The sequence below is a fragment of the Hetaerina americana genome, unplaced genomic scaffold (assembly GCF_022747635.1).
Source record: "Hetaerina americana unplaced genomic scaffold, ioHetAmer1.1.p SCAF_5, whole genome shotgun sequence".
In the NCBI taxonomy this organism is placed as follows: Eukaryota; Metazoa; Arthropoda; class Insecta; order Odonata; family Calopterygidae; genus Hetaerina; species Hetaerina americana.
The window spans coordinates 62,300,153-62,316,972 of record NW_027287095.1 but is presented as its reverse complement, the minus strand read 5'-3'; the positions used below and the strand labels follow the sequence as shown (position 1 = coordinate 62,316,972).

The 16,820-nt window shown below is 39.8% G+C and overlaps 1 protein-coding gene across 3 annotated transcripts in view; it reads left to right on the top strand.

Moving 5' to 3' along the window:
* The window catches only part of LOC139693700 (reticulocyte-binding protein homolog 2b-like), a 280,562-nt gene extending 264,010 nt beyond the window's left edge, over positions 1–16,552 (top strand). The window contains exons 1-7 of one of the 3 annotated variants that reach the window (XM_071591952.1): positions 7,859–8,419; positions 10,130–10,240; positions 12,970–13,107; positions 13,570–13,707; positions 14,248–14,373; positions 14,505–14,660; positions 15,629–16,552. In XM_071591952.1, the coding sequence (XP_071448053.1) occupies positions 8,342–8,419; positions 10,130–10,240; positions 12,970–13,107; positions 13,570–13,707; positions 14,248–14,373; positions 14,505–14,660; positions 15,629–16,417 (1,536 nt within the window). In that variant the 5' untranslated portion in view covers positions 7,859–8,341 and the 3' untranslated portion in view covers positions 16,418–16,552. Of the gene's footprint in view, positions 1–7,858; positions 8,750–10,129; positions 10,241–12,969; positions 13,108–13,569; positions 13,708–14,247; positions 14,374–14,504; positions 14,661–15,628 lie in introns of those variants that run through there. The other 2 variants (XM_071591953.1, XM_071591954.1) reach the window with 2 other exon arrangements.
* The last annotated feature ends 268 nt before the right edge of the window (positions 16,553–16,820 follow it).

The following is a 16,820-nucleotide window of genomic DNA, read 5'->3' as shown; positions in this document are numbered from 1 at the left end:
ATGGAAGTTCCATGGAATCATCGAGGTGACATTTTAATAGTCTCATCCTGTCCATTAAAGTCACGAATCCAAATTGATACCTACAGGACCTGTAACTCATGAAATCGATTGAGGTTTTCTTGGGCGTAGATATGTTGTGGAAAACTAATGTAATGCTTATGAAACGAATAAATGTTAATCAGTCTCTTCTAATTTTGCAAAAAAAATCGGGAATCGGATTGGTCTTGCGATCAATGTGCGGATTTCCCGTGCTGAAGAGACCTCGAGTACCATTCCGGCGATGGTGAATTTCTCATCAGAACATTGACCTCCAATTGAGTGTCGCGTCGAGAGAACTGGGAGTGAAACACTTGTCTCCCGGGTGGGTCGTGAAAGTGTGACTCGACTTTCACTCAAGTCGTTATTCATAAAAACACCAATGGGTGTCTCTCCTTCCTTAATCTGCTCCTCTGCAGTCCCAGCTACTCCAAACTAACCCATCTACATCCTCGATGTCAGGCACTAAGACCTGGTCGGCCTAGATCGGCTGTTTAAAAGCACAAGAATGAAATAAACGCTCCAAATTTAAAATCTAACGAGGTTTTCCTTTGTAAAGTTTGTTCGAAATGGAATAGTGTCGACCACTTCACGTTAATGTTGTGAGTTTATAAACTTTTTCAGCACTCTGATATGTTAATTTTGCGATATCATAATGCACTGATTACGATTTTCATGCGATTACGCGATACGATTCCAATCCCTCAAAGTACTGCGGTGTAATTTTTATAATGTATGTGATGTTTCATTAAACATGACCGAACGTCGATATTTTATCGATATCGGCTGGTCGATATGAAAAATTGCGTGTCTACCGAGCTTAGAAATTGGAGAGGGGAAAGTTTAGAGAGCAATATACGGCAAAATGTCCCCAAACCGCATAGTCATGAAGAACGATTTGATATTGGGAATTCGATATGAAACACGCCCTCAGAGCCAAATTCGGATAAATTGGCGTTTCCTGTGGTATTCGATTTAGGTGCACCCGGAAACCCTTTGCTTTATCGATCGCGAATAATCTTCTTCTCGTCACTGTCATTGGCTTTTGAACGTATGACCACAGTCGTGGTTATTTCTGATGCTGAAACAAAGTTCGTATTCCTGTCAATTAAGTTTTTTGGACCCTTGGTCACACCTTAAGGTCTAATATGACAACATACACTTTTGATTCCTGTCATTTCCATTTCGTGATGAGAGTATTTGGCTGTTAATCGAAGTGTACCGGGTTCAAATCCCAAAGTTCTCTAGCTTATAGACTCCTGCCTACCTTTTTTATAATTACGGTATTCCTTTATTCATGTTGTAACTGTCATTCAGAACGTAAAATCGTTAGTAAACCTGTAATTTATTTAAGACGATGATGTCCCATCATTGCCTTAAATAGATTCTTTGGTCAATCGCATCATTATTCACAACCTTTGCATCATATTCTATTGCAACGGTTGACCGGGAAAACGTGCTTCAATTTGGTAGCCCGCATTTATACGTTAAGTGCTGAATGAGGGTATTTGAAAAGCAACGGCGAACTCACTTTCTCCGTAGAATGATTAACAATGTTGCCAGCGTCATTCGAAACTCTTGTGCCCCAGTTCTTTGGGGCATGGTAAGTCGAAAATTTCGCATCAAACACCCAGCTGCACACACACGGTGCACCGAGAGCAACCAGTTCCGCGTCGAAACGTTGCTATCTCAAAGTCGTGATTTTTCTCCAGCATTCGTTGAGAAGCTAGTTAATCTAACCGCCGTTAAATAATGAAAATCTTTTGTTCGACATTTTGAGGATAACTCAGCGTAGTTTGAATAACAATCAAAAGATGACGAATGCTCGAATAAACAATTAATATTTCTGAAGATTTATGAAAATGATCGACGCCAATGATTGAATCATCGATATGAAAAACTTTGCTTGGCATTTTAAAAATTTGTCCACACTCTTCAATCGGTGGGTCAGTGTGAGAAAAGGAGGCGGATCTTGCCTGGGATGTTGAGTCCAGCACGCCGAGCGAAATTCGCGAATTTGGTGCCGTTCCGCCTGAAACTTCTCATCAAGTTCTGTTGATCAGAAAATAGCATAGCTCTTGATTATTTGGAGACGTTTAGATGATCAGTATTGCACGGACTCCAACCCGAGACCTGATTATCATCCATCCGACAAACTAAAAATAGGGTGTCTTATAACTATCGTGACCGAACATAACTAAGGGAACATTTGTGAAATTTAAAAAAGGCAATGTTGTGGCAGGTTTTCATCAGACTTCGGTGGTCCATTGGGTAGAATTCTGGGCTACTGACCCGAGGCTTTACCCTTACCTATCATACGAACCTCTGGGTTGATTACTGTGGTTTTTGCTCAGAATTCGATATATTTAAAATTGATCTGCCAACACAAATATTTTTGTTGTACCGTGATGATGTCACGTATTAGTTACTTTAAATGAAACGGCGCTACGACTCGACTGCATAACGTTGTCGCTGGCAAATGAATGACAGATGGATTCATTCCCCATTCGTTTTTCCCTCAAAACTGCCCATATGGGGATATCGAGGAGAAGCTACGACCGGCTGTAAAAACATTCTGTCTGACCTTTTTCAACTCAACAGGTAGTTATGATCCTATTTTGGGTCAAACTATACTTATCTTCATTCGCAACTCAATATGTTACACTTGCTGTGTTGACACCATGTGCTTGCTTAGATTTCCCATTATGAATCAACCATTCGTCTGATGATATTTGACGCTGCCTGTTTTTTTTCGAAGTATCAATGCATTCCCTCTGCTTATGTTCTTTCTTATCCTATTTATATACTGCATCACATCATATTTTAAATAATCAATATACAAATATGCAACACCGTTAGCTCATTACGGAAGATGAATGGAAGATTTTTTTGGAATTAACAATTTGGCTGCGTATTTTCTAGTTTCGGCAGTTCTATCGGCAATAACTTTAAAAAAAGGTTTATTCATGCATTATTGGAGGGAAAAAATTATTATAAAACGCTATATACGAGGGTCATCCGGAAAGTAGTACCCGTTCGTGCCGCATGAAGTGCTGACGACGCGAGTAGCCGCTGGACGAGGTCAGATAGCTTCAGTGGCTTGTCTGCCTTCTCTGAGCCAAGTTGCGTGACGCTAGCATTGCCTGTGTTGTTTCTGTGATTGTTTACAATGTTTAAAAAAATTGAGAACGCCGCCAGTTGTGAAGTGAGGGCAGTGATTAAATTCCTCAATGCAAGAAACGTTCGCCCATGTGATATTCATCGCCAATTAAAGGAGGTGTATGGAGACAATGTAATGGACGAGTCGTCTGTTCGGCGGTGGTGTCGCAACTTCAACATGGGGAGGGGGAACACACACGACGATGAGCGTTCGGGGAGACCGTCTGTCATTACAGACCAACTGGTGAGCTCAGTTGACGAATTCGTGAGGAACGATCGGCGCGTCACAATTGATGACATCTGTGAGCATTTTCCCAATGTTTCTCGAACAATTGTTCATGAAATTGTTAAACACCATCTGCATTATGCAAAAATTTGTGCAAGATGGGTCCCTCGCGTATCTCAATGAGCTGGCGGCGAAGGACTATGCAGCAGGAATACAGAAACTTGTCACACGTTATGACAAATGCCTTAATTTGCTTGGAGATTATGTTGAGAAGTAGTTTAAAGTATCCTCTTTCAAATAAAATTTTTTATGTTTGTTAATATTTACTTTTGTCTTTTTATTTCACGAACGGGTACTACTTTCCGGATGACCCTCGTAGTTTAATATTGGTTTTGCTTAGATTTGATTGTGGTATCATTGGAATACCTTGAAAGTAGTTGGGAGAAACTTATCATTATACAATTGGAAAAAAGTTCAGAATAAAGCCGTTAGAGTTGTTAAACATCGATATGAGAAAATGATTAAGAGTGGAGAAGCAAACAATTGATTCACCAAGGGAACAGGCAAGGGTTGGACTTTAAGAAACGTACAGAACATATTAGTGTTCTTGTGAAACCGAGGGAATTATTTCGGCCCCAAATTATATTGGCAGTGTTGACCTCCAGGATAAGGTTAAGAGAGAGGGAGACAGTCACCGATATATTCAAGCGCTCGTTATTCTGTCGCGCGGATTCAACAACCCCCGCCACACACCCTCGCACCTGGGTATTTTCAAGATGTGCAGAAAAAATGTACTTACTCTACCCCTCCATCTCCAAACACTACCATATCTTTTGTACGCGGAATTTCGTATTTTGGGTTATTTGGCACCATGTACTAGAAGGTCGTAAAATGTCAGGATTCAATGAGGGACCAATATACGTGCGGCAGGATTCCGATCTCGTTCCATTTTTTTCGTCCTTAAACCTTTATTTTGATGTTTTTCGATATGCAAATTCCCCATGACAGAGCGATTTTGCCCAGTACTGACGTACTCGCTAAGATTTCACGCATAGAGAGAGAGAGAGAGATCTGAGGACTGACGAGATGTTATGATCAATCCCCTTGATTTTTCCTTTAGCGAACTGTTTTCCCGCATTTTCTAAGTAAACTCATTATCATATTTTTTCTGCGGTTCACCGATGTCGTGAGCGCGTGTGAGTCCCCTCTGCAGCCCAGAAAACTTCCGCGGCCGCTGCGGTCGGGATGGCGGCAAGGTCTGAATCGCGAGAATCGCGACCCCAAACTTAATTTCGCGCGTCGCTTCACATCGTCTTGGCAGTGTTTTCCATCATTTGTAAACAATGTGGTCGGTTTGTGACGCGGGATCGGTAATACCGCAAGGATCCACTGGCTGCCGAACGCAAATAAGTGGTCCGTGGTTTGTTTACCGCCCGAAAGAGAATATTTTATCGGATGGCAATCTTACTTGAACTTCGACAACCACAATTTTTAGGCCTAGAGTAAATAAAAACGTACGGATGAGCATTGAGCACCAGTTAGACCTCTAAAGATGCAGATTAAGCTGCTGGTTTGCCGATATGTGGAGGTCGATATGACATCAAATTCCTTTGCATGCAGAACTTTAAAAGTTCTCACTTTAAGGATATTTGAATTATGTCCTTAATTTGCCCAGGCCCACAATTGTTTGGTTCTCGGTCAAGGTGATCTTTCTCCGAGTGTGATGCCACCGAATATTTTTCATGTATATATATATATATATATATATATATATATATATATATATATGTGTGTGTGTGTGTGTGTGTGTGTATACATGTGTGTATATACCAGTACTAAGCCCGACGGCGTGTGAAAGTCACACATCAGGGTAGGGGGGCCAGTTCCTTTCCCTGTGCCGGTTATGGTTTCCCAGGAAGATCTGGTACCCGGAAAATCACATAGCTTGGGTGGAGCTGCAGGTGCCCAGAGTTCCTTGTCCGGGAATCGAACCCGGGACCCTCCGGTCAGCCGTCCAACGCTCTACTCACTGGACTACCGCGACCCACTATTTATAGTATATGAATATATTTATTTATATATAGTTTTTTAATATATATTATAATAAGGTAATTTACCAGTTAAGCTAGGTTTTGGATGAACACAACTACCAAGTAAATATGTTGTTTCTCCTAAGAAAACACAACCCCACCATCCTACTCTATAAGAAGTCCCTCTTCATCTCTGAGTACTTCCTTCCTCCCAACATCCCTATCCTATTCCCGCCCTTTCCTCGTTTGCCTAACATTCTCCCCTCCATTACATTCTTCTACATCTCACTGCCGATTAATACGGCCTTCATCCATTTTTCCTGCCTCCCTATCATGTCTTCCAACAATCCCCTATCCTTGCCCACCATACCTAGCACTTCCTCATTTGTTTTCCTTTCCGTCCATTTCGCCTTCTCAATTCTTCTCCACACCCACATTTCGAAAGCATCCAATCAACTTCTACCATCCTGCTACAGTGACCATGTTTCCGCGCCGCATATAACAACGCTCCATATCAAAGTTTTGACGAGCCTTTTCCTAATATCCTTACTCAACGTCCCTTTCATCAACTCCCTCCTTTTATGTAATATCTTTGAAGTACTTCACGTATTGTATTCAATGATGCATGCAGTTTTTCTGTATTACTTGCCATTACGGTGATATCATTTGTAAAACAGAACAATTGACAACCTTTCTTACCATCAAGCCAAATTCATTTGATGCATATTCTCTGCGTTCCTGTTATTCCCTCTTCTAACCGTAAGTGTACGATGAAAAGTGATGGTGAGGAACTTCACCCTTGTCGAATACCTTTCTTAATTTTCATCTCGATTTCTCTTCCGTTTATCACCTGCATGGTGCTCACTTGGCTCTTTTGTATCTCATAAATTATACTTCCGTTGTTATAATCCATACCAAGTGTTTCCGACAGTTTAAACATGCTATATGCCAACTTGCAATGAATTGCTGACGTGTATTTTTTTCTTCCAGAATTCTTAGAGTGTGATATTCCCTCTCGTTTTTCTGTTCTCTCTGAATCCAGACTGATTTAATGTAGGTTGTCTATCATTTTCCTCTATCCTTTGGGTAATTATACACGTTAAAACGTATCGTGGACGCATATGACACCATACTCCACGCTCGGGGTATCTCGTTCTTCTTATTCACCGTTTCCTTCAGCAGCAATCAATAAATCCTTCTCAAACTCCGTGGGAAATCTTCCACTGTCAATTATATTTTCACTTCAAGAGTCTAATCCCAACGTGGCCTTCTCTATCTTAGCCCCGTTTTTATAATGTCTCGATTAATACAATCGTTGGTAAACGCGAACGTTAACTTAAATTTGAGATTACCGTAAAATTCAAATTTATAAACAAATAATATTTCATATTAGTGAATGTGAAAACATTGTACCCGTAGTAATGTCTGTCGGTTAATGAGCTGTTTAAACGATCGGTTTTGAACTTAACTAACGGTCTTAAAACTGAGTTTTAGACTTAACCGGAGCTTTGCCCCTTTAGTTAAACAAGACATTATAACGGCCCCATGTCTCTAACCTACATTTATCCACTTTCGCTGATGCTCCCAGCTTAGTATTCGTATTAGGAGACTATTTCATCGGAAGAAATGCCATCATTCATATTTATTCGTGTAAGGCTCTCTTTTCCAATGCGATTAATGTGTAGTTACAGTATGTCCATGCAGCCGCATGGGCATACTCGTAACTATAGTCCGCAACCGCGGTTTTGGTGCCTTACCGATCTCGATCGGCACCATCAGAGAGTCTATTGGTGTGACTACAGTCTCTCAACAGTTGCGGTGCGTGATTTGGTTTTTGGAACCGTTTTTATCTCTGCCTCATTCCGGGAAACAGAGGCAGGTTACGCGGAAGGGTTTCGTCAGAGGTCCTTAAGTATTGGTTTCCGAGTGGGGAATCATCCGCGATGGAACTTGGTGGAGGCCGGGAAAGGACGGGAAAGCAATCCCGCTCTTCATCTCGCCGTCGCGTCGCTCCGAAAGGTTATTTCCCGTACTTCCCCTTATCCACCAAACCTCTCGACCGCACACGTAACCTCTTCTCATCCGGATCCCTCCTTCTCTTTCTCTCTCCTCGCTTCCCGCCAATCTGCGAAAACCGCGAGTTCTCCTCCGAGATTTCCCCCCCTTTCCTCCTCAAAAACCTCTCTTTTCTCTACCTCCTCCCCCTTTCCCATACGTCCCCCTCCACCTCCTCTCCACCCTCCCGCCCGTCCCTCGGCCTACGCATGTGCCCCCCCTCTCTCTCCCTTTCTCCTCAGTGCGCGATCGCAGTGGAGGGAGGGTATGGTAGGATGGGGGAGATAGGGGAGGGGGAAAAGAGCTTTACCTCAGCTGTTGGCGGTCGTCTGTTGTCAGTCGGAAAGATGCTCTTATACGGAGAGGAGAGCTGGAGACCGAGAGGGAAGACTGACTTCGCATAGCGATAAATCGGAGAGGTTGCCCACTCTTCGAGGATTTTTGTCCCAATTTCCGTTTGCCGGAGAGGTGTTTGTGCGTGCGCGTGTGAAAGAAAGGAACGCCCTTTTGACAAATCGCCTGACTCGACTGATACATTTATATATTTTTTTATAATCCTTGGTGATAGAATTGTGTGCTGTGATATTTATTTATTTTTTATCCGACACCATCGAAAGTTCGCCGTGAGCTGCTCATACGCACATTTTATTTTGTACGGAAGTTTCAAGTCGTTTTATTTTATCGAAGTGCTCCCATGTTATTTTTATTTTTCCGTGAAGAAGAGGATTCGACTAACTCTCTGTGATTTTACGGTGCGTGTGTGTGTGTGTGCGTGTTTGTGATCCGTGCTCTTGTATCCCGCCAGTGCCGCCACAGAACAAAAAATTAAAACGACATGAGGACTACGAGCTTTAGCGGAGAAGTGGTGGATAACTGTCATCACCCACGCTGCTGGAACGAATTCTACGGCAAGGTGCGGGATGTACACTAAGCTTGTTCTTCCTCTTCACGCCAATCTTTCTCTTCCCTCCCGTCTTTCCTCCCTCTCAACTCCTTGGTGACCGTTCAGTCCATTCACTCTTGACTCCTCCAATTTCAATGTTAACCCACCAGACGAGGCAACAGAATGATTACCGCGCCCACGCTCGTCTCGGCTTCGGCGAACATGTTGAAGTTTCTCGTGGCCAGCGCCGGATGTGACGGGCGTGCTTTCTGAAATCGCTGTCCAACTTGGATTCATTCCTATGGTTGGAGTCGGCCTTCATACTCTTCTTCGTCATTCTTTGCTGCAGAGATGATGAGAGTAAGGCATGTTTTAATTAATTTAAATGAGTACTTAGAATTCAGTAGTGTCCTGAAATCATATTCCAGATCTATTCCTTCCTCGTAGTTAGTGGAAATGTGCCCGTTTTCATACTTTCCTCGTGCCTCAGTACGTACTTGCTGTTTCTGCCTGTTACCCATGTGTTTGCATTTTATCCTTGATCCTGTCCCGAACGTATCAAAGCCCTAAGAATTCTGTGCCTAAATCCATATTGATCTTTGTCTTGCCGCCTTCCTCTCACGGTCTTGGTGTAAATAAAAGGATGTGAGAGGAGATTATGAGCGGCGTTGAACGATATTCATTTGGCGGATATTGCCTCAAAGCGTTTAAAAGCATCGAGCAAGAATTTCAGATTTTAATTTTAGTAGCCTCACCCTCTAATAAGATGATATTGCTTTTTATTTAACATGGACCCATGTCGACAAAAAAATGATAGTTTAATATATCGCATATTTTCGAGATAATTAAACCTGTTCTTGACAGCAGGAAGTGAATTCTGAGAGGGCAAGAAGGCTGTAAATTCCTTCAGTCCCCCCTTGCAAATTTTTAAGGCTCAGAAAGCTTATAAAGAACACAATCTTCACTTAAATCCAATCAAGCCCACCCATCTCCCATATTAAATAGCTCCTATATTACAGTGATTTTTGTACGGAATAATACAATATCGAATCGCGAGTCAAGTTCAATATTTCCGTGACAAAACCTTTTGCGTATTCGTTCAGATGCAATCCTTTACAGTCGTCAGTGGCAACGCCCATGCATCCTCTGACTGATGTTAAGTTTCTTGATGGATGGCCTCCGAAGAAAGTCATCCGAGTTTTAAAAACTCAAGGCTTTCAGCTCTCACAATCAGAGCAAATGTTCAGAACATCTGAGGTTATCCATCAAGAAAAATTGCACGACTTGCTTTGCTTGATTCGCAATATGAGGCACGTAGCCAGAACTTGACCACGGGGGGGGGGTCCAGAAAGGGAGGAACAAAGAGGAATGAGTCAGCGGACGAATTCACCCAAAACTTCGTTCACTTTCGGCGACGCGATTCCGTGTTTTCCCCATCTGAACCTCCATGCCTACGTACCTCATTGTCATAGTGAACCAGGGACCCATCGGCAACCTAAGTTTCGCAGGTCGGATCCGCAAATGGTTTCAATATTTCCCATGAAGTATTAATATAACACTGCTTGCTTAACCGCGATATGTTAATCACTACGGCATATGGCGCTCCAACAATTCAAAACTTGACATTCCGACCTCGGACAACAGAAAAAGGTTGCCGACCCCTGCAGTAGACCCCACATAACATTACCCTTCACGTTGAAACCTAAGAATCTTGTATTGAATTTTGGTTTTCTTTTGCAGAATACCAAAGACACCAGCACCATGTCTCCCCGAGATGAACTGGACGAAGTGAAGAAGGACCTGCGGCTGGTCAAGGAGGAGAATCTTAAACTTCAGGCTGTTATCACTGACGTAAGGAATGATCTGTTGAATTCATTTAACTTGCTCGATCTCAGTAGAGTATCGAAATGATGTTCGCATTCTTGACTTGGCTAATTAAAGGAAATAGTTTTTTTTAACTCTTAATGGTGGACGCTACTAAATCCCTGGGGAAACTAATGATTATTGCCAAGCCGAACTCATGGTCGAATGATATTAATTGGGCTGAATTTATATGGGAAACAAATCTGTTGAGGAGATGGAGAAGGTGATTTAGTGGCAAGCTGAATATTTTATATCTGAGGAAAATATGATAGGATATCACCATTCTCGGTGATGGTGTTTGGTCCTCATCTGAGCGCTCAGAGGTCATGGGTTCGAATTCCTTATTGGAAAACGAAAAAGCTGATACTTCCCTGTACATAGGCGTTTTTGTTCTTTGGTGAAATAATCATAAAAATGAAACCAAGGGTTCTGGTACCGGTCGATTATGGACTTCAGTTTGGTCCAAAGTCTTCCCTTCTGGAATAAAGACCCTCCCCACCCCCATCCTAATAAACCGGCGCTAGGGTTTCAATTCCTACGCCTCTCCAATATTAACTCTTAGCGCATCCGTCTTGAGTTCCTCGCCGTCCCCGTTTGAAGGGAGGATAAAGGACGCCCTATGCATTAATTGCCATGCCTTTCTAAGAGACTCAAGGACCACGGGAAGAGATCGGATTTTCTCAACTCAGGCGAGGGGAGCAAAAATCTATCGCTGCGCGATAAGGGCCCAATGGAAAAAGCCAGTCGGGGTTTATAGTGGCGGAAAGTACGCCGGCCCTGCCTGCTTTTACCAATTAAATCTCGAGATATTTTCCCAGTGAGAAATTCCAAAAGTATCTCAAGATGTTTTGCTGAGATCGCTTAGTGAGTGTAAGCCTTATGATATAAAACGAGATTTCTGCTGTCCTTAATGTGCATATCCACTCAAAAACGAACTAAATGTACTAAATTTTATGAGTATAATGCAAAATGTATTTTTCAAATTATATATTTTCATGACATGGTTTCTGAAAAGTTTTCGTATCAGAAATTTTGTTCAATTAAAACGTGAAAAAATAGGCATCCGTATGCTTGAATTTGAATTTATCCTCCCAAAAAGTAATTCAAATTTTCTTATCACCAACCAAGCATTGAGAAAATCTCGGAAAAAGCGATCCCTTGGATGAAGTTACAATAGTTTTTGGTAATTTTTAACCCCCCAAACTTTCTCATCTACCTACCCCTTATTACCGTGCCGCGCAAAATTTGCGACTCACTCTTAAGTTTCCTTTCTTCTTTGCGAGAGCTAGAGAGGAATGTTATTATCCTACGTAAAGGATCTCGGCTGACCTAGAGTCTCCTCCTTTCCTTTTCAAAATTTGCCTTTTTCTGAGCACCCAAGCGAAGGTGACCTGATTCACCAAAGACTTCTTTCCGAGTGAAATGAAGAAAAAATCCCGCTTTCCTCATCATACTGGCATTCATTTACTAACTCTTCCACCAAACCGTCCGCTGAGGAAAAATGATACGGATTAGTTAAATAGAGGGAGATTTATGCTAAAGTTTTTTATTCTCATATTTAATATTTTCATTAGTTGTCATGCCGCGATATTATTATTTATTCAAAAGCCAAGACCTTTTGATAAATATATTTCCCATGTACATACGTTACAATACTTCTCTAAGTTTTAACGCCAAATTTGGCTATTATATCTTTTAAATTTTCAATTGGGGTTATATCTCATTGTGGCTCCAAGTCATTATGTTTTTATTAGTTTTCGAGAAGTATGATTTATAAATTTGTTATAATATGTTAATATATATAAAATTACTACAACACTGATGAATTTTTTCCAAGAAGAACGTAATAAAAACTAACGTAATTTAACTTCACCCTCGGCCAAATGAACATTTTTACGGTTACAACTATAACAGTCTTCAAACGAACACAGCGACTTAGCGCGCCATCTTCACTCACATCAACAAGGAAAATTAACTGCGCTGCGGGACCTCGGGAGTTCGCGGAACTTTTTATTCACCGTCCTAGTTGACTCATGCCGTGAGTGTTATTATCCATGGCATTTCCAGCTGGTGACGAAGTTCAACGTGATACATACAATACCTTGTTCGCGTAGTTAGTTAAATACTCGGAAACTTGGATACTCGGAAACCACAGGATATTGATCGATTACATAGTAGACAAGGGGCAATGCGGCTCTGAAAACGAAATATTCAGATGGTAATGTAAAGTTGATGTAAATAGGTTGGTACGCATACATGCAACCCACCTTGCCGTTCCGCATTAAGTTTGCACGCGCTCCAAATCCTAACCTCGATTTATAACTATACACTTTCCACTGGTCATAGTTATTGTATTATTTGACTTAATAAAACATACAATAACATTTTCGTTCATTCGGTATTATTTGCTTCATTTCTCGGATTGAATGAGAAGCCCACCGATGACGATTTTTTCGGGAAACTCGAGGAAAATCTTGAAATGGTAATCCAAAGTCCTTCTGAACTTACTTCAGCAAAAGAATTAGTTGAGGATTTGGCGCAGAACACATTTCTTGATGCATGATCTGCAATACATATATGAATCTATCGCGACTCAGCATTTGTATTCACCTTTGAATCAAGCTTCCTGGAAAGTAATTTTGGTGGTAACTTGAGGGATTTTTTCCATGACCAATATTCATTCAATTATAGCTGTGAAAAAAATTTGATCTTTTCAGGTGACCGAAGTCAACAAGCGATGGCAGAAATACAATAACGATCGACAGATGTATGTTGAAAAGTTACTCTCCACAATACAAGATCAGCAAGCGCAGATGAATAAAAATATTGAGAACAGGCTACTTAGGACGAAGGAGGTAAGCTATTTTCACTCTTTTTTTTCTATTAACATAAAAATTTAAGAACTGACCAAATTTAATTTTAATAAAAATTATTCATTTTTTCAAATTTATCATCATTTTTTAAATATTTTTACCAAGTACGAATTTTAATGCTTACAAATTTAATTGTTCAATTTTTTATCAGTATTTTGTGAAAATGGTCAATTTACGTACGAAAGTTGAGCATTCATGCAAAAACAACTTATTTAAGTCTTTAATTGAAGAAAGAAATGGTTTTTCAACAATTTCAGGAGCTTTTTTTATTGTTGAGTCATGCTTTAACATTTGAAACACAATGAATTATAAATCAAACTTCATAAAAAAATAATCGCCTTTATGCCTAAGAGATGACTTTGAAAATATTCATCAAATTCCAATGATTTGGAGCTGTCAAAACATTTTTTTCTCCAACTTATAATTGTTGTTTATTTTGAGTAGAGTGAAGATGGAGGTGACGTGACAAGGCAGCTTCACGTAGAGAATGCGAAGCTGAGAGATGAGATTGGGCAACTGAAGAGGCGGATGGAAAGCATGGAACGAGAGCACAAGGAACATGTTGAAGTCCTTGAAATACAGGTGAGTTGAGAAGGCACTGATAATGAAGTTAGATATTATGACTGACCTTAAATATATGCCCACCACCGGTTAAGATACACCTATGTATTTGGATTCTTCTTTCACACACTTCATATCATTATCCATGCATTAAATCTTTATTGAAATACAATAGTGATTCTACAAATGAAACATATTCCTCAAGACAATTATTTTCTGGTGTTTTATGAGTAAACAATCCAGTTTTCTGAGATAATATATTAGGTCATTTGAATTTAGCTTACATTTATACAAGAGAAATACCTGTAATTTTGAGAATCAAAGTCCTCACAAAGGAAAAGAATAAACTTGTAGATATTCTCCTGAATTTGCCCACACTCTTAGGAAAGAGGGCTTCAGGGTTACTTATCTTAAGGAAATTCTATTAAATATGTAAATAAACCAGCCAAAAATTCTTTCTCTAAAATTTCATACTAATATGCCATGTATGTAGAATGCTAGGATTATCAAATATTTTTAATATCGAATATTACCTAAAGCAATGCATCTATATTTTCTCAGGTCAGAGCCAACAAGGATGACTGGGAAGCAGAGAAAAGAGAGAAAGAACTTGCAAGACAGGAGAATGAGCGGTTGGAGACCAAAGTGCAGGAACTCCAAGAGGAATTGAACATATACAAACTCCAGGTAAGGAAAGCGATGATATCATCTAAAATGATTTGAGTTTCAATGCACAATGTCATGTCAGAATGATGCATGTTATCTTGATATAATATCAGAATGAATACTCAAGAGTACACTTATTTATCTGCTTGCAGTTGAGGGAGGAGAAGTCTTCCAATGATCGTGTGACCTCTAGCCAAAGAAAGCATTGTTGTTGTGGTAGTGATGGAAGGGAAAGTAATTGCTCATCACACATCACGATTTGCCGTAAAAATTCCTTTCCTACATTCAGAACCTCACTGCATATGCCAGTAAGTATAAATTACATTTAAAAATATGTGATAAGACACTCAATTCAACATAAAATCTCTAACAGAGAGTAGAAAGTTTCCTAGATATTTACTCCCAAGAAAATAGGAGCTACCCTACAAATATGAATCTTATTAATTATGCTCAATTAAGTATTTCAATTACTGTACAAATGCTGACAGGATATTGTGAAAGGCAGAGTCCAAAATGGCAAGTCTGTCAATATTAATTCTGTTACCAAACACTGCAAATCAATTAATAAGTTTATTAGTAGTGTTTTATAATGGGATAGCAACACTATGCTATGGCAACACTTATTACTACATTTCATGAGATGTGATTTAGAGTTTAATATTTATTTTCTGTGGGAGATTTGTAAATTAACTTTTAGTATTGATAAATGGGTCTAGTTCTACATATGTTTCAAAGTTGCTACTATAAATTTTACCTGTGTTAAATTCTTAGTTAAAAATAATATGCTGGCATTTTCAACCGATAAATTATTAATATGAAGATATATACCATATTTAAAAAAATAATAACTACAGATAAACAATAATTACAGAGTGAAACATATTTTAACTATATTTTCTCAAAAGAATGTGATAAAAAAATAAAAGCTTTTATTTATTAAATCAAAAGCACCATCAAAATATGCTTTCAAGATGAAATTGATGGTTAAAATACACTTCAAGGTGTATATTTATCTACATATATCAGTTAGTTTTTACACTAAATGTTGGTTGGTCCTGCATGGTTTCCTATCAGACAGTATCTACGTACAATCTTGCTAATGATGCTCGCTAGTAGGTTAAATATTAAATGATAGACTTATGATACCATGAGAAAATAGGGGTGCCCTTAAACTTACATGTTGCATTTTCATTTGCATTTTAAATTATTCCCCATTGATAAGTTTATTGCTAATGTTGCCATTTTCTTAATTTTTTGTTTCTCTTTACTTCTTCAGCAAGGACATCTGATTCCCAGAGGTTCTACAATATATCTTGGGGATGATCTAGTCATTGATGGTGACTCCTCTAGTTCTAAACCTGCCGTCACAATGGACTCAGGAATTCAAGGATCACAGTCCAATTGTACAGATGATACAAGTCCCTTGGTTTCCTCCATGCAGCAAATTCCTCATAATATTATTGTAGAGCCAAGTGGATCTAAAGACAAGGTGGATATCCATGACAAGAGTAGTTTAGACATTCCAACCTCTTCTGTGCTGTTACCTTCAAGGTCCACGTCGACAATGTCTTCAGCATCATCACTCTCGCTGGCAAGTGCTGGGGTTAGCAAAGTGGGACATTCGACACCTGTTGATAAAGAGATGACGGCAAGTGCCAAAAACCTAGTATCGTCATCTGCAACAGCACTCTCAGCCATCCTCCCTCCCCTGCCCACCTCTTACTCAGACACTGTTGTACCCAACCATGTGCCAAAAGGTTCCAGGGATTCCAAATGGAATACAAGGGCATTTCCAAGCCCATTGAGAATTGGTGCCAATGTGCAGGAAGCTGCTCAAGGTATCAAATTAAAATCTAATGATGTAATAGTGCCAAATTTGACTGCTGTCGATAATTTGGAAGAGTTCCCAGATGGAGTGCTCACACAAACGAGGGAAGATGTCATTTGCCCTGGTTGTGGCCGTGTATTTCACCCAGAAATACATTTGCAGTTCCTTCAACACTTTGGTGAATGCCAGAACAGAAATAAGGCAAACAAAGCTGGGACTCTCAAGACAAGGAATTGAATCATATCTTGCAGTGTAGGAGCTAGTTATTGATTGTTTTGCAAACCTTAATTATATGATATCCTGAAACTGAAATTTCTATTTCCTACTTCCCACTGTATATTGTATATTGTTCCTCTAATATTGATTAAATTATTTCCACACTTATTTCCTATAATATGTTTGCATTCAACTCATTTATCCATGCATAAAGAAATTACTATTTTGATCCATCTCTTGAAAATATGAATCCTTTTGAGCTCTTTGTGGCTCATTTCAGAGGTCACACTTATCAAGAAAATTTAATGCATTGGACTGCAGAGCTCCAAAAGGAGGCATACTTATATTTAATGGCATTCAAATAAGTGAAGAGATTAGAAAATAGGAAGGTACATTCCAAAGCGGGTATGTGCTCATTTTGCAA